The sequence below is a fragment of the Mauremys mutica genome, chromosome 10, assembly GCF_020497125.1.
Source record: "Mauremys mutica isolate MM-2020 ecotype Southern chromosome 10, ASM2049712v1, whole genome shotgun sequence".
Lineage (NCBI taxonomy): Eukaryota > Metazoa > Chordata > Testudines > Geoemydidae > Mauremys > Mauremys mutica.
The window spans coordinates 27,788,520-27,815,723 of record NC_059081.1 but is presented as its reverse complement, the minus strand read 5'-3'; the positions used below and the strand labels follow the sequence as shown (position 1 = coordinate 27,815,723).

The following is a 27,204-nucleotide window of genomic DNA, read 5'->3' as shown; positions in this document are numbered from 1 at the left end:
TATCCTGTGACCGACATGGCTACAACTACAGTTGTCCAGTATTCACAGATCATGGTTCTGTGAATTTATAGACGTATTTGACAAATATCCCTTATGCAGCCTTTCCTGTTTCATGGCTGTCTTTGGACATGTGGGCAATAGCACAAGTGCTATTCTCCTCAGCCCACTGTTCTTTATGGAAGTCCTGTATTTGTTAATGACTAGGATCCTTCAATATGAGACCAATTCTTCTGTGAGCTTCTATCTTTCGTCACTACTGGATAATGCCCTCCCATTATTACACTTTAGTGATGAATGAGGAGAGAAGCTGCTAACAGAAAATTGTCAGGTAAGAAATTTCCCGGTCGGAAACCTTTTCTTTTCTCCTTTCTAGATATGGATAAAGAAGATGCACTGATTTGTTTTGAAGAACACATCAGGGCTTTGGAAAAAGAAGAGGAAGAAGAAAAACAAAAGAGTTTGCTTAGGGAAAGGCGACGACAACGTAAAAATAGAGAATCTTTTCAGGTTGGTGAAACTTTTTAAACTTTAAAATCTAACAGCCTTCAAATATTCCAGACACTTTCATACTGTTTTTTTTTTTTTTTTAAGTAAGGGCACTAGGTTTTTTTGGCCTGTCTAAAATATACTGATAATTACGTATTCCCCTGTGTAGTAAGTCAATTTCCCCATATAGCAATGAAAGGAGTGACACATTTTAATAAGTAGGAAAATGTAATTGGAATGTCAGAAGAGGGGATAAGGGACCGCCGGGGCAGGTGTTGTGCCTGAAATTATTTTTTAAATTGTGTTTTAACAAATGATTAGGTTTCAATTTAATAGTGTTTCTTTCAGTCGTTATAACCTGAAGTATGCAAAAGCACGTTTTCAAATATGTGAAAGTGGACACTTTTATTCCATCTATTTTGCAGTTATTTTTGGATGAATTACATGAACATGGGCAGTTACATTCAATGTCCTCCTGGATGGAGTTGTATCCAACCATAAGTTCTGACATCAGATTTACTAACATGCTTGGTCAGCCTGGTAAGACTACTTCCTCTTCCAACAATGTAGAAAGTGATACAGGTACAGAGACTATAGATTTGGGGCAAAATAGAAGTGTGATGTTTATTTTCTAATTGATTTTTTAAAAAGTGCAGCTCTTTGGTTAGAGCTAGCTTTTGACTTCTCTAGTTTTTTCATTAGGATCAACTGCACTTGATCTTTTCAAGTTTTATGTTGAAGATTTGAAAGCACGTTACCATGATGAAAAGAAGATAATAAAAGACATCTTAAAGGTGAGGAAAAATGTGCTTTCCTTAATAAGAGGAACCAATATATCATTCAAATTTATTAAACTAATAATGTAACTCTTTGACTCTGGGAGTTGGGATTTCACGTTGCGCTAATGCAGTGTGCATTAGCGCTAACGTGAGAGTTCCTGACCTACCTGGTGCCAAGGAGGTAACTCTCTTGCAGGATAAAGGATTTCTGGTTGAAGTGAATACTACCTTTGAAGACTTTGTTACGGTCATCAGTTCAACTAAAAGAGCTACCACTTTAGATGCTGGAAATATCAAACTGGCTTTCAATAGTGTAAGTTTTAACATTCTCATATGTTCATATTAAGAAAATTGATTTAAAAAATTTATCAGGGCTTGCCTACACTACCTTTTAAGTCGATGTATCTTACATCACTCAGGGGTCTGAAAAAGCCAGCCCCCTGCGCGATATAAGTTAAAGCAACCACAACCCATGCTATGTCGGTGGAAGACACTCTCCCACTGACATAGCTTCTGCCTCTAGTTGAGATGGAGTAATTGTGCAGATGGGAGAGCACTCTCCCATCAGCATAGCGTGTCTTCACCAGACATGCTACAACAGTGCATATAGCGCAGTAAAGTAGACTTACCCTCAGAAATTGAAATATTATTTTCTTTACATCATTTTTAGGTGTATTTTATGAGTACTTCAATAAATATAGTGTGTAAAATATGCTGCTGATTAAGGGTGTGTTTCTTGATATTGCCAGATTTGAGAATTCAGATTGGAGAGGCAGAGTTCTTGTTCAAAATCTAAAGAACCCATCCTAAAATACAACTGTAGAGTAGGGATTCAACAATGTCTTTGCAGTTGTAAGCTGATGCTTCCTAATGAATTTACATTCAATATTGGCAAGTTGTAATAATCATTCTCTATTATGTCGGACATGGACTTCATTTGAGACGTTGAGAAAAGAACAAATATAAATTTTAAGGTTGACCAATGGAGCAGATAATGTAAATAGGCACAAACAAAATGGTACAAAATACCAAAGTTGAAATATCTTGAGGCAAAAGTTTAGACAAAATTATATGCTACCTAATTATCAGTCTTCATTACTTATGTGGATGTTACTGTCACTTGAATGATTTCACGACTTACTTTCTGTAGTTGCTGGAAAAGGCAGAAGCCCGTGAACGTGAGCGGGAGAAAGAAGAGGCTCGCAAAATGAAGCGGAAAGAGTCTGCATTCAAGAGCATGTTAAAACAAGCTACGCCCCCAATTGAATTGGATGCTGTCTGGGAAGATGTACGTATTGTCACTTTTCACCTTCTCAAAAATATTGTTTGTTAGTGGTGTGGTTTGCATGCAGGTATTTTATGAATAAACTGTCATATCTCATAGGCTCCAGCTCAGTGTTATTCCTATCAGTATAACTTACACACATGAAAATAGTTTTTTCCCATCTTTTAAAAGAACTTCCACTGAATTGAGGTAATTAATTTATTTTTCAGTACTATTTTTAACAGGAAATGATTATTCTAAAAATATAGTTCCCAGGTGTGAAAGGCAAGCAGTTCACCATAAGTACTTAAAAATCCTATAATGTTGGTGCTACTTATACAAAAAAGTTGCAGATCATTATGTAGCTCTTTTTCATTTTCATAAGATATTTCTGGCAGGAAAGTTCTTTTGTGTAGATCTGTTTTAATAGCAGGTGTTCACTTTACTCTTTATTTAACTGATTATTCTGCATCATAGGTTACATTCTGGTAAAGTCCAACATCTATTTTAACCATAATTACATGGATAGTATTCATGCTCTTTTATAAAAATTTGTAAATATTGTCATGAAAAACATTAAAATATTTGAGAGATTTATACAGTGCCCAAAGTTTTGAAGTTAAAATTTAGGAGAAGTGTAAGTACAGTTGGGTGAAACACTTTGGATCAAATGGTGACATCTTGTATTATTTCCTCCAATATCTTAATACAGTAGGTTCATAGATACTCATTCAACTCAGACATCACATACTTTTAATATACACTACTTTTATTATTAAATGGTTAGTAAAATTCCTCAAATATATACAAGTAGCATCTAGGCTGTAAATGTAATTTGTAATAAATGCCATGGAAAGTGTCTTCAAAGAATATACTCTGGGTCATATTTAAAGTTTCATTGCTCTTCAATTTTAGAATATGTTTTGAATCAAACCACCAAAGTAATTGATCTTAGATGTTGGCTAAAGGAACAACTCCCTTGAAACCAATGTGAACTGCATGCACATGATCAATGATAGAACTTGGCCTGATACGTTGATAGGAGCACAAAAATTGTCTAAAAATTTCCAACAATTTTGCCCTCTTGCATCTCAAGCAGCAGAGTAGATTTCGACAGGTCTTTAACTGAGAATTAGTTGTACAAATTCACTCCAAGCTGTACTCAGCATTCAGTTACTTTATTTAATCAACTTCTAATAATTTTTAGTGCATACATGGATGCAACATCTGGGTAAATCATAAGAAAACAAGCATCAGTTGTGTAGCTAAGTGTGAAGAACCATTGCAATAATATGGAAAACTTCAAAATATTTTATCAAAAGCTTGTTAAATATCATATTGCTTTTTCCCTGCATTTCCTTTGCCATTGCTGCTCTATCATCAATATATCTGTCTCTTTATATGAAGTTTGTTTTCCTTCACATCTTGTTCATGAAATGATATCACAATCTGCTGTATGATAAGTGTTTCAAGCTAATAGTGGTGTGTCAAATGATAGCTCGTCAAATTGTTGACTACAATGACAAGGCTAAAAGAAGAGAGCTGCTGTTTCACACACTTAGGCCTGGTCTACACTACACGTTTAAACCGAATTTAGCAGCGTTAAACCGATTTAACCCTGCACCCATCCACACAACGAGGCCCTTTATATCGATATAAAGGGCTCTTTAAACCGATTTCTGTACTCCTCCCCGACGAGAGGAGTAGCGTTGAAATCGGTATTGCCATGTCGGATTAGGGTTAGTGTGGCCGCAAATCGACAGTATTGGCCTCCGGGTGGTATCCCACAGTGCACCGTTGTGACCGCTCTGGAAAGCAATCTGAACTCAGATGCACTGGCCAGGTAGACAGGAAAAGCCCCGTGAACCTTTGAATTTAATTTCCTGTTTGCCCAGAGTGGAGTTCTGATCAGCACGGGTGGCGATGCAGTCCCAATTCCAAAAAGAGCTCCAGCATGGACCGTACAGGAGATACTGGATCTGATCGCTGTATGGGGAGACAAATCTGTTCTATCAGAGCTCCATTACAGAAGACGAAATGACAAAGCATTTGAAAAAATCTCCAGGCTATGATAGACAGAGGCCACAGCACAGTGCTGTGTGACAAGTGTAACAGAAAGCCAAAGAATCAAATGTGGACGCTCATGGAGGGAGGGAGGGGGGTACTGAGGACTCCAGCTATCCCACAGTCCCCGCAGTCTCCAAAAAGTATTTGCATTCTTGGCTCAGCTCCCAATCCATGGAAAAAGGGCACAAAATGATTGTTTGCCGTTGCTTTCACGGAAGAAGGATTGAGTGACGACATTTACCCAGAATCACCCGTGACACTGTTTTTGCATTGGGATCTCAACCCAGAATTCCAATGGGCAGGGGAGACTGCGGGAACTATGGGATAGCTACCCACAGTGCAACGCTCCGGGAATCGACGCTAGCCTCAGTACATGGACGCACACCGCCGAATTAATGTGCTTAGTGTGGCCGCGTGCACTTGACTTTATACAATCTGTTTTACAAAACCGGTTTATGTAAAATCGGAATAATCCCGTAGTATAGACATACCCTTAGAATGATTGGAAAGAAAATGTAGGAAAAATGCATTGATTGTTTGATGGAGGTGTTTAGCTGAGTTTTTCTGTTTATTTGAGTGTGTGAGCAAGCTTAAGTTTAAGTGGGGTAAAAGCACTACTTATTTTAAGCATAACAGAAGTGAACTGTTAAAGATTTTCACTGATAGCCATTAAAAAAATGAGTGACTCTAAACCTTATGGACGAAATATAGGTACATCTGAATATGACAATCTCAATCTTTGGACATTTGGAAGTGTGGGACACATTGTATACATGAACTTGTTGGGGTGAGGGGTAAATTCACCTTGTAGCAGTAAAATGTGTTTTTCCATTTATGAAATCATTTTTGTTTTACTTTTGTTAAACTTATATGTGTGTCTGTCTTTCTGTAGTAGTATTTCACTCTGTTATTCCTTTTCATATAGATCAGAGATAGATTTGTGAAGGAACCAGCATTTGAAGACATCACTCTAGAATCTGAAAGAAAAAGAATCTTTAAAGACTTTATACATGTACTAGAGGTAATTTTTCCAATTTGTTTTTTTCATAGCAATTTTGTAGCAGTTTTTTTTAAGAAAAAAACTTTCCAAAACTGTACTGAACTGTCTTATTTTGTGACACAAGTATTAAAGCCTCAGTCTGAAAGTAGTGAAGTGTATTATGGTTAAGCTATTTTCATGTGTTTTATTTTTTTTATTTGTGATTGAGCTGTATTCATCTAACTTCCCTTTTCATATACCTCATTCTACAATAGTTACCTTTTGGGCTAAAATTTTCTTAACTGTGTAGAGATGAATGTTTTTTAGCAAGTTTGATTTTTTGAAGGGATTATAACTCAATCTGTCTCAAGCTACAGATGGTTTATCAGGCTGATGTAGTTTAAGGAGTAAACTGCATCTTGTTTTATTAAAATTTGATTTGGTGTTTTGTTTTTTTAAGAGATTTTAAAAACGAATTTTGAAACTTCAAATTTGACATAAAATAGGTCTTAATGAGCAGTACATACTTTGTCAAATTTGGGGGAGGGCATTAAAATTAGTAATGTTTAATAAATGCAAGACTAAACATGCATAATGGAAAACTGAAGCTGTTAGCATCACACTTTGAAGATGGATGCAAAGTGATTTCTGACTCTTTTTTTAATGCTTGATTTTTACAGCTTAGTGCATTAATGGCAGTTTCTTTAAATTTAATTTGTAAAAAATGTAATCTTGCATATTAAGAGAGGTTACAAACAGTAAGATTTTAGATGTTACATTCTTTTAACAAATTGATGTCAGTGAACATGAGTCTCTCTTTTGGACTGGTGCTAAGAAATTGGTCAACTTTTTTCGGATTCTTTAAAACAATTATAATGTTTGGATTATCTTATACCACAGCACGAGTGTCAACATCATCATTCAAAGAATAAGAAACATTCTAAAAAGTCTAAAAAGCATCACAGAAAACGGTCTCGCTCCCGTTCGGTAAGACCCTTCTTAGAATAATACGTGAAAGCTACATTTACAACACATTGTCTTGCAAGGTTAATATTGAACTCAAAATGTTCTGTTTAAAGGGCTCAGAGTCTGATGATGATGATAGCCATTCAAAGAAGAAGAGGCAACGCTCAGAATCTAGATCAGTTTCTGATCGTTCTTCCAGTGCAGAATCTGGTAAGATATTTTCCCCTCTCCTCTGTTAAAACAAGCCTCGTCATGATGATGTTGGGTCTTAATGTTTTATTGATACTTACTTTTCCATGTATTTTAGAGAGAAGTTACAAGAAGTCAAAAAAACACAAGAAGAAAAATAAAAAGAGGAGACACAAGTCTGTAAGTACAGCTTTTTATTACGGCAGTCAAGCGATTAAAAAATTAATTGCACGATTAATTGTGCTGTTAAGCAATAATAGAATACCATGTATTTAAATATTTGTGGATGTTTTCTACATTTTCAAATTGATTTCAGTTACAACACAGAATATACAATGCTCACTTTGTTCATTTTTTATTACAAATATTTGCATTGTAAAAAACAAAAGAAATAGTATTTTTCAATTCACTTAATACAAGTACTGTAGTGCAATCAATGTAAAACTTTAGAGTCTACAAGTGCACTCAGTCCTACTTCAGTCAATCGCTCAGACAAGCAAATTGTAACCAACCTTGTAAGAGATAATGCTGCCTGCTTCTTGTTTACAGTGTCACCTAAAAGTGAGAACAGGCACTGTTTGTGTGACACTGTTGTAGCCAGGGTTGCAAGATATTTATGCATCTAAAGATTCATATGTCCCTTCATGCTTCAACCAACATTCCAGAGGACATGCGTCCATGGTGATGATGGGTTCTGATTGATAACGATCCAAAACAGAGCAGACTGATGCATGTTCATTTTCATCATCATCATCATACCACCACCAGAAGGTTGATTTTCTCTTCTAGTTGTTAGGGTTTTGTAGTTTCCACATCTTAAGACTTCTGAAAGCATGCTCCACATCTTGTCCTTCTCAGATTTTGGACGGCACTTCAGATTCTTAAACCTTGGATTAAGTGCTGTAGCTATTTTTAGAAATCTTACATTGGTACCTTCTTTGCATTTTGTCAAATCTGCTGTGAAATTGTTCTTAAAACAAACAGCGTGTGTTGGGTCATCATCCAAGACTGCTATAACATGAAATATATGGCAGAATGCGGGTAAAACAACCGGAGAAATAAAATTCTCCACCAAGGAATTCAGTCACAAATTTATTTAACTCATTATTTTTTTTAACGAGCGTCATCAGCATGGAAGCATGTCCCCTGGAATGATGGCTGAAGCATGAAGGGGCATACGAATGTTTAGCATATTTGGCATGTAAATACCTTGCAACCCCGGCTACAAAAGTGCCATGTAAATGCCTGTTCTCACTTTTGGGTGCTGTAAATAAAAAGTTGGCAGCAGTATCTTCCTTAAATATAAACAAATTTGTTTATCTTAGCGATTGGCTGAACAAGAAGTAGGACTGAGTGAACTTGTAGGCTCTAAAGTTTTACATTATTTTTGTGTGCATTTATGTTAAAAAAAAATCTACATTTGTAAGTTACACTTTCACAATTAAGAAATTGCACTGCAGCACTTGTATGAGGTGAAGTGAAAAATACTGTTTCTTTTGTTTTATCATTTTTACAGTGCAATATTTGTAATAAAAAATAATATAAAGTCAGGACTGTATACTTTGTATTCTGTGTTGTAATAGAAATCAATATATTTGAAAATGTAGAAGAACATCCAAAATATTTAGTAATTTCAATTGGTATTCTATTGTTTAACAGTGCGATTAATCGTGATTAATTTTTTTTGAGTTAATCGTGTGAGTTAACTGCAGTTAATCGACAGCCCTACTTTTTATTCTAGAGCTAGCCAATGAATACACTTAATGCTCTTCCTTTTCACTTAATCTTTGAAGGTACTTGTAATCAGCCCTATTGCCTTATTGGATCATTACATGAAACCAGAGAGATGAGGAGTACTGGTAGCTTAACAATAACTTCCTGTTCTCCACACATACGCTTTCAAGAACCATTTCTGAGGGCTCAGTTCTGAGTATTATAAGGCCTTGCTTATGAGGTCTAAAGTTGCTTATAAGGGTAAATCTTGCTAGAGTGATTGCCCCCATGGCCACCCTCAGGACTGTCGTCATGGCAGCCATAGGAGCACTCAGATGGGAGTCCTTTTTTGCTCTTGCCTCATGCCAGGGATCACTCCCTCCTGTCTGTCCGTGTTCCAGATCTATTTTGGGAGCTCAGATACAATGCTGATTGGAGCAGTATAAGAACTCAAATAGAATAAATGACAACATAGGCAGGGGCGGCTCTAGAAATTCCGCCGCCCCAAGCAGGGGGGCGCTCCGCGCCGCTCGCGCCGCCCTTCCCTGGTCCCGTGGCCGGGGCAAAAGTGCCTGCAGACGGTCCCGTGGTCCCGCGGCTCCGGTGGAGCAACCGCAGGCATGCCTGCGGGAGCTGCTTCCGAGCCGCGGGACCAGCGCACCTGCCGCAGTCATGCCTGCGGGAGCTCAAGCGGAACTGCGGGAAGAGGGGACCCTCCGCAGTCATGCCTGCGGCAGGTCCGCTCCTCCCGGGGCTCCGGTGGACCTCCCGCAGGCATGACTGCGGAAGGTCCGCCAGAGCCAAATGCCTCCCTGCCAGAACAATGCCGCCCCACGCGCCTGCTTGGCGCGCTGGGCTCTGGAGCCGGCCCTGAACATAGGTTATGTTATCTTTTTCTTTGTAAGATTCAGGACTGGTGAGTGTCTGTTGGCATGGGGAAGGGAAGTGGTTTGGGTTTACTGATAAATTATGGTGGTCACATTGCCACATAAACACCAGGGTACTTTTATGTTTGTTTTTGTATTTTCTGAAGTTGTAAAATTTAGCTGTACTCTTTTGAGAGTGGTAGCCCTCTCACAAGAAGCCCTCATATGGGGTAGACACTGTTGAGTGTGGCATACAATTCTGGTGATTCAACAACAGTCAGACTGTTATGTGTTAGCTGCCAAAGGAGGACCAGTGGTCAGTGTGAAAGCAATGTTGCTTTAACATTTTAGTTGTATTTATTTATTTAGATTTAAATAATAAACGTTCCTATCCAAGACTGTAGGCACCCTAGTGTAATTACTCTTGGTGTTTTGTGGTAGTAATATTCAGGTAGGACCTCTGCCAGCAGCTAGCTATAGAGATGTGGCTTTTCAGCCATTCCCCATTCCAGGAAATACACCATCAATCCTTTGCAAAAGCCATATTGAATAGATGACTTCTGCATAAATACCTAATTGTTCAGGAAGCATCTAGTAGAGTGTTGTGTGGGTCCTGCGGGACCCGCAGGATCCCAGTCCCACTGCAGGGCTCTAGCGTTTAGTGTGACCTAATCCCTCATATGTATGATTAAAAAGCAGAAGAGTAGAGTAAGTTCTCCTCCGCCCATTTTAGTTGTTGCTATGTTTCAAGTTGAAGTCAGCCTACCTGTCTTTCTTTTTAAATCGTTTGTGTATGCATTTGTCTGTGTATTGGCTTTCTTCTGCCATGTTTGTGGTATTTGGTTAGTTAGTTCTAAACAAGAACTTGTTAAATAAGCCAGTTTGCTTATATGTAACCCAATAATGGAGCTTTGCGGAGTTTAGTTGTACTGAGATGTGGGTACACTCGCTGTGCACATTATACAACGTTAATAAAATAAATATTTGGAAGCTTTAAGAATTTTTCCCATTTGTTCATTCTATTTACACAGGATTCACCAGAATCTGATACTGAACGAGAAAAGGATAAAAAAGAAAAAGAGAGAGAGAATGAAAAGGATAGACCTAGACAAAGATCGGAATCAAAGCATAAATCTCCTCCTAAAAAACGTCCTGGAAAAGATTCTGTAAGTTTTCTTGGTTCCATTTTGTTTAATGTCGGTGAGGTTTTTTATTTTATTTTGGCTAAATACACTATAGTAGCTTTACAGATCCACATAAAAATATACAACTAATTAAAGAGTAGATTGTTAATTTATAAGCTAAGGATTTATTGTGACGGGTTGGATCAGAAACCCCTTGAGACTACCTCTTTCCCGGGAATGAAAACAGACTCAGATCAGATGTGGATTGGTGTCTCCAAGTTCATTGTTAGCTTAAGTGTTTTTTGATTGGGCACTTACTGAGAATAGTCGTTTCTCAGGAAGCTGACCAACTGCATCACAGAGGCTACTTAAAATTAAACAAGTACATAGCCAATACTCATAACTTGGAATACAAAAATGATACATGCATACAAATAGGATGAATATATTCAGTAGATCATAACCTTTGCAGAGATATGTTACATGGCATATCTGGCATAAAACATATTCCAGTTATGTCATATTTACTTTCATAAGCATATTTCCATAAAGCATTATGGGGTGCAACGTCACATTTATTTACAGTGATTTTTATCTGTAGATGGACCTAATGTTCCAAGAAGATTTAAAATTGTTATTAGTGTATGTTTTGGGATCTGTGTATCTTAGTAATTCTGCATGTGGTTTTGTGTAGATGTCATATTTTCATTTTAAAGCTGTATTTTAATGATGCAAAAAAAAACAAAACAACCCACCCAAAACTGAAAGTGAAGTACACTGTTTAAGGAAAGTAGTGGAACATTTTGGGTTTTGGGCCATAGTCCACATGGCGCTCATGCTACGATTGTATTCATATTTAAACAATATGGGATTTTTAGTCTAGAATGGGGTAGAACACTTATTTTTGTCAAGGTCCAAATTTCTAGGTCAAGGTCGAGGCTCCAGAGAAAATAATTAAAAACAAAAACAAAAAAACTACGATGATGATGATAAATAAATAAAAAAGATTTTGAGGTCCCTTCACAAGGATTTGGTGGTCCAGACTTGGCCCGCCATCCACCTATTGACTACCCTGGTCTAGAACACAACAAAGACTAGATTTGATGGAGCAATCTTTCATCTCTGGGTGTAGCTGCCCTTTTCCCCACTGGTGGAGCTGCACTGGAGCTAGACCAGTGGTGGAAGAAAGTGCTAATGGAGCTAAGTGGTTCTTGGGCTTTTTGAAGGCAAATAATATTGTTGAGAGCACTTGCAGGGACCACATTTTATTATAGCATCCATTCTGAGTACTTGTATTTTGGAGAATATATAGACTGGATTTTCTAAAGAGACTAAGGGAATTAGGTAACTGAATGAGAAATTCTCTCAGGCTCAGCACTGTTGGCTCCCATAAGAGAGCATCTTGTAATGCTGTCAATGAGATGTGTAGGTTGCAACTGTACCCTGTTGTTCAGTCCTTTCACAGACAGAAGTCTCTCAGAACTCTATCTCTATGGGGAGAAGGGTGAGTACATGGTAATTCATTAGGATATAAGTCCTCCCAGAACAATCCATTTTGGCACCTAACTCTCTTAGGCTCCTCAGAAAATCCCAACCATACATCCTACGGGGTGGGAGACGTATTATGTTGGGAGCACTGACCCAAGAGTAGCTAATCTGTCAGGCCCTGTCTACATTAGGCTTTTTTGCTCAAAATTGCCCACTCTTGTTACTACTGGTAGACCAATGGTGGATGCATTAGTGTAGATAGGGCTCCAGACAGGTGCTGGTGTTCGCAGTAGAGCTGTGTGAATAACTGATTGTGGTGGTGTGTGGTTTGTTTGTTTGAGGGGGAGATTTCTGGGAAATAACTTTTTTTCCTTCAATTTTTGACAAATAAAAAAATTGGGGGGGGAAATCATTTTGGGTGAAATAAAACATTTTATCTTAAAATTGAAATTTTTTATTTTGATTTTGACAATTTTAAAGGGTCATTTATTTAATAAAATTAAAGGCAATTTTTAAATGAAAAATTGCTTTGAACTAAAAAATCAGAACGTGTTTCAAACATGTCGAAATAAAAATGTTTCTATTTGTTTGGAAACTGTTTCAGTAAAAAAAAAATTGAAACATCAATTTGGAAGATGTTTTAGTGTTGCTGAATCTGCATTTTTTTGGAGAAAACTATGGCCCATGTCTAGTACTCAACACTCTGTTGTGTAGACCTGGTCAGAGTAGTCTTAGACCACATGGTGCTTAAAACACAAGCTGTCACCTAGAACATTGTCTACTCCAATGTTTTCACTGTTGCTACCAGTATTGGTAGCAGTGATGAAAAATTTGTGACAAGAAATCTAGTGTTAGACCCTCCTTGGGATGCTTATCTTCTGAGAACAGTTGCACACAAGTATATTGCACTGAGGGATGTAAGATTAGAATTCAACAAATGTTTTCATGTTATATTGCTTCACTTGTCAGTTCCTTTAAATATGGAATGTATTCCCTTGAGTTTTTGGCTATACAGTAACTCCTCACTTAACGTTGTAGTTATGTTCCTGAAAAATGCAACTTTAAGTGAAACAATGTTAACAATGTTAAACTAATCCAGTTTTCCCAGAAGATTTAATGTAAATGCGGGGGGTTAGATTCCAAGGAAATTTTGGGGGGGCAGACAAAAGACATTATATACTGTACAGTACTGTGGTGGGGAGGTGCCCCTGGCTTACCCCTGGGGCTAAGGGCTGGGGGTGCAGGGTCTGGGAGGGAGTTAGGGTGTGGGAGGGCACTCAGGGTGGGGGTATGGTAGGAGGCTCAAGGCTGGGGCAAGCAGGAGGTGCAGAGCACTTACCTGGGGCAGTTCCTGTTTGGTGCAGGGGTGTGCAGGTGGCTCTGCGCAGCGCGGCACCACCCCCATGGCTGCAATTCTGGGAACTTGCCCCCCCGGCAGGCAGGGCCACCCGGAACACAGGGCTCTAGGGCCCTGGGCTAAGGGGGCTCTAGAGTGCTGCTTCTCTCCAGCCGCTGGCTGCACGGCTGCCCCTGCTCCTCCTGAGTCCTCCAGCCCGTGCTCGCAGGGCCGCATTCTGAAAGGGGCTTTAGAGCTGCAGGCCAGGAGCCCCTTAGCCCAGGGCCCTGCAGCCCCTAAAGCCCTTGCGTTCCAGGTGGCCCTGCCTGCCAGGGGAAGGGGCAGCTTCCCCGCTTGCTCCCTCCCTCCCAGAAAGTCCTAAGCGCCGCCAAACAACTGTTTGGCAGCAGGGGAAGTGCTGGGAGGAAGGGAGGGGGGGAGAGGGAGGAGGCGGAGAAGAGGAACTTGTGCAATGCTCCCTTGTAAAGTCAGCCAAATGACGTTATAAGAACATACATAAGAACGGCCAGACTGGGTCAGACCAAAGGTCCATCCTGGCTAATAGCCATTAATGGACTTAACCTCCATGAATTTATCCAGTTCTCTTTTAAATGCTGTTATAGTCCTAGCCTTCACAACTTCCTTTTATTTGTTTTAAACATGCTGCCCAACAATTTATGTTCTTCTATGTTTTGTCTAACAATTTTATTCTTTACTATTGTTTCAACTCATTTGCCTGGTACTGACGTTAGACTTACCGGTCTGTAATTGCCGGGATCACCTCTAGAGCCCTTTTTAAATATTGGCGTTACATTAGCTAACTTCCAGTCATTGAGTACAGAAGCTGATTTAAAGGACAGGTTACAAACCCTAGTTAATAGTTCCACAACGTCACATTTGAGTTCTTTCAGAACTCTTGGGTGAATGGCATCTGGTCCTGGTGACATGTTAATGTTAAGTTTATCAATTAATTCCAAAACCTCCTCTAGTGACACTTCAGTCTGTGACAGTTCCTCAGATTTGTCACCTACAAAACCCAGCTCAGGTTTGGGAATCTCCCTAACATCCTCAGCCATGAAGACTGAAGCAAAGAATTCATTTAGTTTCTCCACAATGACTTTATCACTTTAAGCGCTCCTTTTGTATCGATCATCCAGGGCCTCACTGGTTGTTTAGCAGGCTTCGTGCTTCTGATGTACTTAAACATTTTGTTGTTACCTTTGGAGTTTTTGACTAGCTGTTCTTCAAACTCCTCTTTGGCTTTTCTTATTACATTTTGACACTTAATTTGGCAGTATTTATGCTCCTTCTTTATTTACCTCACTAGGATTTGACTTCCACTTTTTAAAAGATGCCTTTTTATCTCTCACTGCTTCTTTTACATGGTTGTTAAGCCACGGTGGCTCTTTTTTTAGTTCTTTTACTGTGTTTCTTAATTTGGGTTATACATTTAAGTTGGGCCTCTATTATGCTTATAAGGGAGCACTGCACAACTTTAAATGAGTATGTTCCCTAATGGAGCAGCAATGTAACTTCAAAACAACGTTAAGTGGGAAGATGTTAAGTGAGGAGTTACTGTATTTCCTAATGAAGGCCAGAAAGCGGTATTGGAACACATGCAGTAGCTGCTGTGGGTGAATTACAGTGTGCTCTTGTCATAATGATTACATTTCTTTGCAGGGTAATTGGGATACATCTGGGAGTGAACTGAGTGAAGGGGAATTAGAAAAACAGAGAAGAACCCTCTTGGAACAACTGGATGAAGATCAATAAGAACTTTATTTATACCAAATACATTTACAGTAGGATTTAATAAAAGAAACTGATGTCTAATTCAGGACACGAGTTCTGATATTCTGAGTTCCATTGCTGAAATAACAGTGGGTTTTAATGATACTGCATAAAAAAAATGCATTCAAGTAATATCATTATGGGGCCTGGCATCAAATCTAGAAAAAACAGGGGAAATTCAAGTTGAAGTTGAAGTTCTGTTCTTGACTTGCTAGGAAGCATATATATTCTGTACACCCTCGAGCCCTTTGATGAATGGAAGTTGTTTCACTTCTGACTCTGGGTCCTGCCTAGTCTGGCCAGGGAAAGTATTAGCACCTTTCTAGCAATCCATGTCGTAAACAGTTCTTGCTGGAAAGGTGCTAAACCTGCTTTTACAGGCCAGTGGAGACCAGCTAAATTTCCTTTTTGGAAAGATTCAAAATGTAGTTTCTTGTGGTTTAATTGTCTGTGTGTTTGTTTTTTATTTTTCTGGCAGGAGGAGGGAAATGGAGAGGGAATAATGAATCCATTTCTTGATTTATTGTAGTACAGAGAAGCACCAGAAACAGAAATTGCTTTTTTTGTGCACTACATTACTGGCCAAACTTATGGTTTTGATAATTTGTATTAAACAAAAAATGTGACTTCCTGGCTGAGACTTTCTATGTCAAGTTTCATCTTGGAGTGAATTTTTATGGTAAAGTTTTAAACCCTTACAAATAGGTGTTTATGATGGAAATCTGCTAGGCCTTTCATTACAGTGGCACTAAAGGGCGCTGCTGTAAAATAGCCACCATTTTTATTAAAGTAAAACCTGACATATATATTAAAATGGCTGAGGGCATTATTTCAGCATTTATCTTGATAAGAAAATTTAACATAAAATCAAATGGTAAATTAATTTCAATATGTTGCCTTAAGGACCTGCTGAAGAATGTACCACCAAATTTTAAATAGTAGTTGCAATATTAATGTAGAAAATCAATGTTATTCTAAACCTTTTCTTTAAAAAACAAAAAAAATAGTATTGTTTTTAAAAATTCAGCTTTTTTTCCCCCCCTACCCCTTTTGGTAGCCTCTGACCAGTTTTGCTTTGAGGAAAAGTTCTACTTTCCCTATTCAGTGACAAGTATTGACTACTGTGGTACACATTCTGAAACCTTTCTGATTTGAATATTTTTGTACATTTTTATCCATTATTAAATTTTGTCCTCTAGCGTGTACTGGTATTTATTTCTAGTTTTAAATACTCTGTACAGCTCTGATAGAAATAACCGCTATCTATGATTGATGGAATAAGCAACGTGTTCACTCAATTTTTATTTTGAAGACTGTGCACAGAGTTTAGCTTCCTTTTCAGTGTATTACTCCCTTTTTCTAATACATATGACAAATGTTACCAGTACATGAATGCCTAAAAAGCCCATTTAAGATCAAAGCCTAGAACTGCAGCATTCACACAGAATATTTTCAGTAGGATGGGTAAATGAGTCACACTTCTTAAGGGTGCTCTTTGAGACTGAAACTTTTCAATTGAAAGAAAATATTTGTTAGAGACATATTTGGTCTGTTATATTCAGAAGGAAATGACAGGTTTTTGTATTTAAGAATATTCAGTATACACATCTAACATAACAAATGCTAGTCATCCATCACTACGTAACATACCTGTGAATCACTCCTTACTGAAGAAATACCTTATACGACTTTTGCCAAGGTAGGGTTTGAGGTAAAGAATTCTAATAAATTGTATTTTATATATCATAAAATGTTTCATGCTAAATATCCAAAAAACTGCAAATGAACTAAAATGTTGACAGTGGGACTGTTCCATATTTCTGCACCATGCCCAGCAACTATCCAAAGTGTGGAAAGTTGCAGGTTAGTCTGTGTGTCAGGAATTGAGCGCTGATCATGGGTATATGGCTATATAAAATCAGTTAGATTTTAAATATATATATTTTGCTTACCTTGTAAAATTCACTTTCCCATGTTTATATTTTAAAAAAGCAAATACATTGGTATTGTAACAATTAGGTTAACTCTATATTGAAAAACAAAACCAAACACACAATTTGGGGGTGATAGTACGCTGTACACAATTCATCATGTCTAATATTTGGTTTTACATTGAGAGAGATTTGAGGAAATGTTTGAAGGTAGCAGATTAGTTTAGAATTTTTGACAGGTAATATTGGTTTTAAAACGCATTAGAATTTGTGTAAAATACTTTTATTGCCTAGCATAATTTACATGAAGAAACATGTTTCTAAGTAAATATTACTTTTAAAAGGTTTGTCTTTATTTTTCCATTAAAAATAAAAAATGTAACTATAAATTATTCTAATGGAATGTATCTCTTTTGTATTTCTCAATCAGATCTTGGAAAAACCATCCCAGTAGGAAATACAATCTCATTTAAATCTGTTTTAGCAAGGCATAGCTTGTTTTCTAATCCTGAGGGGAAAAGTATTTTTCTCCTCCCATCTCCCTCCCTCCCTCAGAAAAAGTTTTGCAGCCTCATGTTTTTCAATGGATGGGACTGCTCCTTCCTTGTGTGATAGGAAGTGTTCTGCCCGTGGGTATTTGTGTGCTCATAAACAGCAACAACAAAATTCAGTCTTAGTCTTTTTCCTTCTCAAAAGGCATCACAATCCCTTGATTTCAGATTCTGTAGTTGTCTTGAAATTAAAGGGATTACTGGCAAAATAAATTTAGTTTTCCTTTTATTAATAATGCTATTGATTACTAAAAGAATGTTTAAAAATCTAATCAGTGTTTTGCTGTTTGTCTCTTTTGCACAATGCTCAGGTTGGACTGAAAGTTAGCTTTTCTGTTTGTTGTCAGTTTCACTTGAATCCCAAGCACTAGCTTTAATGCAGTGGTGCTTGGGTTGCATATTCTGCAGGGCTATCTTGAATCCACCCTTCTCCCCATTTTTTTTGTTTTGTTTTGTATTTGTTAAACCTTTTTCAAAAATTTAAATCTAAGGTTTGGTTACAAGATTTGTTCTCTTAAATTTGAGCTTCGCCATATTTTATTAAATTGTGTTATCACTTACGCTGCTTACTACATTTATGGCATAATTTATTCACCACCACCCTAAATAACTTGTCCGCCATTTTATTCTTATTATTAGATTAAATTTTGCTGCAGAAATAGTGTAGCACATCTATGTACACAATTTTTTTATTCTTTGGCAGTGTGTTTCTCATGAATTTTTGCCTGATATCACTGAAAATCTTTTGAGATGAGGGAAGGAAAAAAGTCCTGGGGGTAAATTATCTGTTTAGGTGTTGTGATTTTTTTTCTTACTCAAATATTAATTAAATCTGATCACAGGATATGGATTGCTGGTGAGGGAGCTGAACCTTGGTAAATACAAACCTTATACTCAAAGAGCAGCTGGAACTATGCATGAAAATGCTGAGAAAAGCAAATTCTTTTTCTTTTATATGACAGTGTCTCAAGATCTATTATCAAATTGTACTGCAATAAGAAATGCTTGTTAATCAGAAGGTGTAGGATTTGAAATGTTTATCAAGGAAGTTAGACCAGGGTAAGACATGAAAATTAGTGACTGATAAGTAAAAATTTAAGGTAGTTTTTTTGTTTATGGTACACTTATATTGAAATGTAGAAGTGCTCATAAAATAACCATATTGTGATTATATTTCCCAGAATAGTGATGTGTCCTTAATATAATCTCATTTCCTTGCTTTAGAGTACAGTTTTTGTACTTGTTGGCTTAAAAACGGGAGGGATAGCTCAATGGTTTGAGCATTAGCCTGCTAAACCCAGGGTTGTGAGTTCAGTCCTTGAAGGGGCCACTTAGGGATCTGGGGCAAAAATCAGTCTGGGGATTGGTCCTGCTTTGATCAGGGGTTTGAACGAGATAGTCTATGATTCTATAAAGCAGTACAACCCCATAGCATGAGGCAGTTAGATTGGAAATAAGTTATGTAGCTAGAAGGACTTTATACTAGTTTATCTACAAGCATACTAGAGAATTGTACTGCTTTACTATATGGTAGATTCTATACCAGCAACCATTGAGAAGGGATGTGCCGAGTCTTCATTTATTCACTCTACTTTAAGGTTTCACATGTCAGTAATATATTTTAATGTTTTTAGAAGGTCTCTTTCTATAAGTCTATAATATATAACTAAACTATTGTATGTAAAATAGATAAGGTTTTTTAAACGTTTAAGAAGCTTCATTTAAAATTAAATTAAAATGCAGAGGCCCCTGAACCGGTGGCCAGGACCTGGGCAGTGAGAGTGTCACTGAAAATCAGCCTTTGGCACGTGTGCCATAGGTTGTCTACCCCTGTTCTATACCTATAGAGTTAAAGGGGTACAAAATCTGTGTAGATCAGACTAAAGACAAATACTGCCTTAGTCACGCTCTTTTTCCTTTAAATATATATTTTTAAACTGTTACATTTAAAATCTATAGCATTTGGGATCTCTTTGTTGCAAGCCAAAGAATGTATATTTTTTGTAAATTAAAAATGGAGGACATGGGCTAAGAGTTTGTACAGGTCTGTCTCATCTTACGCTGGGGTTACGTTCTGCAGTCAGCACGTAAAGCAAAAATCACGTATAGTCAAAATTACATTCAGTGTAATGGTGGGCGGAATCGCCCGCACTACAGAAACAGTATTTAAATTATTTTTCTCCTTTTTTTTCTTTTTTTTTGCCAACTGCATAAAGCTGAAAATGCGCATGATAAATGTGCCTGAGATGTGACAGACCTGTAAATGTTAAATGATATGGAGGGATTTTGTACACTATTACTCTTACTCAGAGATTCTGTGTTTTGAGAGGAAAATGCTGCATGAGAAGTACTCTAGGAACTTCCTCCTTTGTTCATTGATCTTGGGACTGTTAGAGTAGAAACTTTTCTGTGATTATTGTAATGCCAGAACCAGGAAAAGCAGCTAGATTTAGCAGATTTAACTGAATAGTTTACTGGTGAATTTTACTTCTGCATAAACCATGAGTTTTTTTTTAACAGGATATTGCAGAAGTAGTTACTGAGAGTCTCTGGTGGCAAAATGCAGGTCTTGTGACTTCATATTACCTCCACTCCCTGTTTTAAAAAAAAAAAAAAAAAAGTGGTCTCTGCTCATCATATTTGCAGTTGCTACAAAAGAGGAGAAGTTTTTTTTAAAGCCATGAAAGGACCCAAGAACTTTGTTTTCTTCCAAGGTCCTAAGAAACTGTTGCGTGGTAGAAGAAATTGGCAAAACATGCTCTCTTGTGAAAAGGAGTTCTAAGGTGAAGAGCACAAAGAAAATGGTCTTAATTCCTTCCTAGTGTAAGTACGTTGACTTGAATGGAGAAAATTTGCCATGTTCGAGGTTTCTAATGAGTGCCTGGCCTCCACCTGAGTTAACTTTATATTTCCTATGTTTAATAACATTATTATGGAAATGGGACCAATCATGGCTTCACAGAGTGGGGTGCTGTGTGGGTGAGATTCCTTTCCATTTTTGCCATTACTATTGTTTGGGAAGCTAGGTTAAGCAGGCTTTGTTGTGCAGTGTTTCTTGTCAAAACAAAAATACAGAATCATAGGATGAGAAACCTTAGGTTTTGCAGAAAGTCGTGGCACAGGGCAGAAGCTGGTGAGAACTTGGAATTTGTGTCCCCCCCTCCCCCAGTCTCTGTTGATAAACTGCAGATATGTGACAGTTATTTCTGTAAGAATAAGTTGTTCCTTCATCGTACTTACGATCCATTTGCTAGCAAGCTCTGCATAAAATAGTATAAACACACCAAAGAAAAAGAACCATGGATTACTGTATAGTAGTGTAAATAGTTTATTTGATCATATGCCATGAACAGACCAGAAAAGTAACATGAACTGCTTTTATAAAACACTTCTAATATTGCTAAGAAGCAGGTCTATTACTAGAAAAACATCAAAGAGAACATGCCAATATTACAGTCCACTTGCATGGTAATATTATTTGCTGTCTAGAGTTAAGTTATAAAATGCTTTTGAGCTTACGAGTTTGACCCATTTGACTAATAAATGTACTTAAATTACATTGCCAAATTATTTTTTCTTATACAGATTAAAACTCTTTTGTCACTGTCAGTGAAGAAAGAGGCAATCTTGGCATGTTCTCTTTTGCATGTCAAGTACAAGTTGCTGTAAATGAGACAATAGGTGGCAGTTTTAATGTAAACTTTCTGTAAATAGGGAAGCGGAAGTCAATGTAACTTTGAGCCCCAAACTGTCCATTTTTAGTTAAATATAAAAAACAAAACTATAAGTTAAAATAACATTCAGATTGTATAGCACAGGCTGATGCATTTTTTTAAACAATATTTACAATATTACCCAGAGACTAAAGTGGGAATTAAAGAGAAGTGTAAAAACCATAAAAAACTGCACCAATTTTGTAGCAAAATATCTGTACATTTAAAAACAGATTCATGTAACTACACATTATTCAAGGAAAATGGGACCTTCACCAGTGGTTCACATAAAGCACAACATAAAAGAAAAGAAATTCAGTGGTTAAATACTATACAATAAATTTTACAATTAACATACTGATGCAATGCTACCAGGAATGGTAAGCCACAAGCAAAATGTATCTTCTCGAAAGTACAAATTTAGCCTCAGTCCAGTTCTTGACTTTGGAATAGATCAAGTGCCCTGCCATTGTAGGATAAAATAAAATTCCATTATAACAATAAATTGATCTGCACCAGTAGCACTGTGTTTATATTTAAAATATTGCCAAGCCTAATAAAATAAGCTCAATTTTAAAGTGTAAAATGCAGTATATAAAATAAGAATTTAGAAGTTGGGATGCATTTGAACAACAAATGTCCCTTTGTATTAAGTGATCAGAACTCGATTGTCAAAGGAAAAACATAGTTACTGGGTTACCATTCTTGCTCAATGCAGATGCAAGTTTAAAGCTTATAGATGGGGTATTAAAATCCTCTCTCAGCAGGGCACAAGATTATTTCACTGAGTTAATAACTGAACCATAATGGTCCTCAGAAATCCTAATACTGATTAATGAGATGTTAATATCTTAGTCCTAATTAATAAATACACTTTGTTATTCAAAAGCTGCCTCTATCTGAAGAACATAGTAAATGAGTCTTATACAACATTCTTGTTTCAAAGATCTTTGCAATGCATTCATATCCTCACTGCTTATCCCACATTGCACACTGGCATATAAAAAGCAGAATCAGAACATGAAGAATAGTTCATGTTCATTTGACAAACTGTATGTTCACTGAATTATGTCTAACACATCTTATTTGTATTAGTCTGGGGTTTGTGTATGGCTGAAAGGTACAGTTCATTTTGTAATTACTTCCCCCTTGCACATGGTAAGCCCTTAAATATATATATATATTAAAAAAGCTAATAAGTGCAGTTGAAGCTCAAGGTTAATTCCTTAGCAGACAGGACAGGAATGCATTGAAAAGCTTAAGTCCACAGCAGATTGCATCCAAGTATTACTTATTTACAACCTGTCAGGAAATCAAGAAGGGCCACTGAAGACCAATCACTAAATTTCATGTAACAAAAAAAAATCATGTATTTTACATTTTGGTTAAAAATACTGAATAATGTGTTGGTGTAAAAAGATACCCAATCAAATCAAGTCCTATTGCTTTGATTAATTTGAGCAGGTACTTCAATTTTAGGCACTTGTTAGCTATGGTTGAGTAGAGAGCCCATCACTTTTATGTTCCTATGCATTTTCTATGTCTTTTTGAGCCCTTTAGAAGGTAATTTTACTGTATTCAAGGCTATAATTAAATGGTAGCACATATAGTTCACATGGACAAGGTATCATTCAAGCACACGCTCTACTTTTCACATGCAAATCTCCAGCTCACATGGTTATTTCAGCACCATTTACAGAGCGCAAGTTCTGATCATCAAAGCGTCGCCTAACGCTTCTCCTTACCGCATCGGCTCGTCTGTATGGCTGGTTTCTAAGATCTGCAAAAAGGAAATAAGATATCAGAAACAGGTAAATTAACAGGTCATTGGTTTAGAAAAGAAAAAGTCCTTCTGGCAGCCAATCAAAGCAGCTTGTGTAGAAAGAGTAAAGGGCCTTTAAACCCATTGAGAATTAAACAAATATGATTTGTCCTTATTAATAAACACCAAAAAAGGTAATACTGGTGGTATTCTTGTCTAAATAGATTCATGCTGTCACGTTTGAAGTTTTTCTTCCGATTGGCTGGAGATTATAACTTTATATTTAATAAAGTCATTGTGAAAGGCAACATCAATTGGAATCAATGGAGCTGAAGTAGATTTTTTTTTAGATGTAATCACTGCAATCGGATCAGTAAAAATTTTTTTCTGAAAGGGGCTGGAAGCTGAATAAAAACTCAAAGTAGGATAATGTTTAAAATTGTTCTTTCCAAAGCAAGAATGATTTTATGCCTTCTATATATCTATTTTTTTGGGGGGGGGGCATGGAAAAAGTGGATACTAGACAACTACTATATGGTAAAAATGTAAAGGTTCTATTCTGTTCCATTGCTACTAGTCTGATGAGGATCCAAAAATACTTTCCCCCTTGGCTGCAGCCACACAATGACGACTTCGTGTTTGCATGACCAGCTAAATCTCCACCCATTCCCAGTAAAGTCAGAAATTACAACAGGGATAAATTTGGGTCATAATCTATCTGTCCTGATTGCCATTTATGGAAGTAGGCCTCTTGGGACCGATGACTGGGGATATGCTGAGCAGGCTCAGTATGTCCCTTGATATCCTAATACAGGGGAAAGTTTCTTCTGCCAGGGAAGAAATTTCAGTGAGGCTGGGGCATCTGAAGCCGTTTCCATATCTTCACTTACATGGCTTTTCGAAGTCGTGGCTGGGTTAGTGTTCTGTTTAAAGGCAGCTCCTGGATCCTCCAGCCATGTGTACATCAGCAAGGGCAGCCAATGGGTGATGCTCAGCGGCTCCTGCCTGCACATGGATTTGTGCAGCTTCTTGTCTATCTCTTAGGATACTGCACATGCTCCTGAAGCACTGTGTTGTACAGTCCTGGCAGCAGTAGAACAGGCTGGGGAACAGCTCTGGGGCGTAATGGGGCATAGGACACTGCTAATTATTTTGGGCAAATTTGGAGGGGCCAAATTTTTGGGCCAAAATGGAAAAAAGGGCCAGGGAATGAAGGCACCAGTCACAGTAAGCACTCATGGTTCTAATACGTCAATCATTGGGGCCGGGCCTGGACTGGATGACCTCTCCAGGTCCCTTCCAGTCCTATGAGTCAATCATCTTTTATAGTTTGATAAAGGCCACTTCATTTTATATGAAAATATCTGGCATTTTTTCCATCTGTCCCCTATTGCTCAGTCAGAATGCTGGAGGGATAGCCCTCTCTTTTGCTAACGGTTCAGTCAGGGAGAGGAAACGGGGCTTTCACCCTCCCCTAATGGCAATAAGGGGAGAGGTGTGGGAGCCCACTATACCTAGCAAGAAAGTTGGAGTGTCCCAACTCAAGGGAACGTCTAACACCAAAAAGCCTTGAAAGCCGTCCCCTATTTTAATTCCTCTGCATTTGGTGAAACCATTACTGTATCTCTAGAGCTTTAGTTACCCCCAAAGCTTGCAGATCCTCAGTAGGGAGGAGAGAAAGAAACCCAGAATCAGGAGTCAAGCTGCACATGGAGGTCAGTTACTGAACATGAGCCTCCCCTAGGAGCAGCAATCTAGTGCATCCTAGCCCATGCTCTACCGTGCCATATAACACAAGTGTGAAAATAAATGTCTCAGGGACACTGCCATTCTTAAATCTTGTGTGTACCTTATGTCTTTAGACTCTCACCAGTATTACGTTTAGTCATATTTATCAGCAATTTGTCTGGCATATAGAGAGAGGAGGAAGCTAAGTAAAAAGTGATGCTTGCCAGCTCTGTGTATCCTCCACCACCGGTGTGCTAGAAGAAATCCTTACCCTCGAGTGAACATTTGGAAATTTAGTGATATTATTCTTCTTTAGGGCTAAACAGAAAAAAAAAACACAAAATGATGGTTAAATAAAAAATGGGATGGAAAAAGAAGAGCAACTCAATGCAGAGTTCAAAAATCCCAGGAATGTTAGCCAAGAGAGCAAGAAGAAGGAACGAGGCCAAGGCTACAAGAGGAGGTTAGAAACAAGAAGGAAAGGACAAGATGGCCATCCTCGTCTCTCGCTAATAAAATTCCAAGCTGCTTTGAAGATTGGCTCCAGGAAGACAATACAGCAATTAACTTGAAAGAGAAAATAACTATTGAGCTGATTATAGTTTGCAATCTTAAGAAGCTCTCATAAAAATACATTGCAAAAGTAAGAAATGAAACGCTGTTGTCTTTGATTAAGAACCAATAACAAAGACAACAGTGTTAATAGATACATGCTGTGTTAAACACACCCTTTATACAGTTTACACCACAAGATGTAAATATATCCAGTTACATGCCAATATTTATCAGTAATAGTTGTGATTGCTGTAGAATTTTGAGAACAAAATTAAGTTTCTCCAATTCCTTCCCCCATACCCATACTTAGATAGTCTCTTCATCCAATCCTCTGAAGTTGGCACTGACCAAACAGGAATCCAGCATAAAATGCTCCAATGAATTCTAAGACTTCATTTAATACAGCTTTGCCATGACTAGACCCAGAAGTCCAAGTCTGCAACCAGTGTTCACAATGGCCACGACACTACAAAGTGTGTCCCCAGTTTCCCCCTCACAGGGGGAATCGTGGATTTTTTTTTCAGCTTTACTGATAGCCAATCCATGTTGCCACCCTCTGTGATCTGTTTCTGTTTGTTCAATAGGCATTTCCAATCATGTTTAAGTTGGCATGGAACTGAAAAATAAATTAAATGTGGATGTGATAGAATGAGAGAGGATTTTGTACATTTTATTCCTTATACATGCAGACAAACATGCAAGTGCTGGTTAAAATGGCTGAAAAAAATTAGTGAGCGCTCCCCAGATCATGTATATAATCACAAGTAACTACTGCAAGCCAGGAAGCAAAGCCCATGAAAGTCAAACTCAGCTCATGCACACTGCAATTCTGCTTCCCAACAGAGCAGTCTAGTTTAGTGCATGCATACTACATAAGCCACTTCACATAGAAGGGGATTTCTAGAACCCAGAAGAGATGCCATAGAAAAAGCAGGTGAACTGTCACATTGATGATTGCATTTGACCCACTAACCCTCCTGTAAACTCTAGAATCTGATTTGCAACAAAGCTGCTTTTCTATACGTAGCATTCTGTGACTTCCATCACTTGCTGTTCTATGACATTTGTCATGTAGCTCAGTGGTGGCTTTGAAATGTGAGGATAGCCAAAAGTGTCATGCACAAGGTTGATGGGATATAATAAAAGACAACCGAAATACAAGAACGTGCAATGACGTGATGACATAAAATACAACTCCAAGTAGACACCAGACATTCCTATCCATTTAACATTCACGTGGCCCTGCCTGAGATCCATACAAATGGAGAAATGTCAAAAACCTACAGCAACCTTTTAAGAGCATCAGGTGTGAAAGAGTAATAGTTTAGTAATGGAATTCCTCAGTGAGAACAGGTTCGCAGAAAAACCGAGAGCCACGCTTGGCAGTTCGAGCGGTAAAGGGCACTGTCTTCAACACTGCATGGAAAATAACAGCCAAACATGACAAACACAGTGAGAAGCAAAGATCTGTTGCATTAGTACATTGTTAGTGCTTTGTTAAGACATCCTGGGATGGTTTTACATGTTCTAATCAGTTATTTAATCACAATAGGATGCACTAAGCTGGGTTTCTTTGGGGACAAAAATTCCAAATAGGCTCCAAATAACCACTTTAAATTTCACAATTTTCACTGGTGATAAAAATCTAATCCAGAGAGGAGTGTGCCATCATTGGTGGTGGCTACAGATCATTAAGGTTCATAGATTTTGGTCAAGTAAAGCTTTTCTCTGGGTCTAAAGTGACACCATCAATTTAAAAATAACATGTCTGATAATTGTTTATCCACTTTTGCTATAAACACTTTGATATCCCTTTGCATATGGTTATCTTCACAGTCTCTCACATGGTCAATTTCTCCCTTTTAGTAGGTTTAAAACTCTATTTTTGAATGGGAAAATGTGATTTGTAAAATTAC

At 37.7% G+C, this 27,204-nt stretch overlaps 2 protein-coding genes across 9 annotated transcripts in view; one reads left to right on the top strand and one right to left on the bottom strand.

Annotated features, from left to right (window-relative positions):
- The window catches only part of PRPF40A (pre-mRNA processing factor 40 homolog A), a 52,495-nt gene extending 35,124 nt beyond the window's left edge, over window positions 1-17,371 (top strand). For 2 of the 4 annotated variants that reach the window (XM_045031957.1, XM_045031954.1), the window contains exons 16-26: window positions 374-507; window positions 912-1,068; window positions 1,177-1,280; window positions 1,462-1,578; window positions 2,416-2,553; window positions 5,522-5,617; window positions 6,476-6,562; window positions 6,655-6,751; window positions 6,849-6,910; window positions 10,341-10,475; window positions 14,938-17,371. In XM_045031957.1, the coding sequence (XP_044887892.1) occupies window positions 374-507; window positions 912-1,068; window positions 1,177-1,280; window positions 1,462-1,578; window positions 2,416-2,553; window positions 5,522-5,617; window positions 6,476-6,562; window positions 6,655-6,751; window positions 6,849-6,910; window positions 10,341-10,475; window positions 14,938-15,030 (1,220 nt within the window). In that variant the 3' untranslated portion in view covers window positions 15,031-17,371. The remainder of the gene's footprint in view (window positions 1-373; window positions 508-911; window positions 1,069-1,176; window positions 1,281-1,461; window positions 1,579-2,415; window positions 2,554-5,521; window positions 5,618-6,475; window positions 6,563-6,654; window positions 6,752-6,848; window positions 6,911-10,340; window positions 10,476-14,937) is intronic. The other 2 variants (XM_045031956.1, XM_045031955.1) reach the window with 2 other exon arrangements.
- A 3,471-nt stretch (window positions 17,372-20,842) lies between these two features.
- FMNL2 (formin like 2) overlaps window positions 20,843-27,204 on the bottom strand; it is a 265,339-nt gene continuing 258,977 nt past the window's right edge. For 2 of the 5 annotated variants that reach the window (XM_045032310.1, XM_045032314.1), the window contains one exon: window positions 20,843-23,023. In XM_045032310.1, coding sequence (XP_044888245.1) covers window positions 22,914-23,023 — 110 coding nt within the window. In that variant the 3' untranslated portion in view covers window positions 20,843-22,913. Of the gene's footprint in view, window positions 23,024-24,957; window positions 25,052-26,578; window positions 26,705-27,204 lie in introns of all 5 variants that reach the window. The other 3 variants (XM_045032311.1, XM_045032313.1, XM_045032312.1) reach the window with 3 other exon arrangements.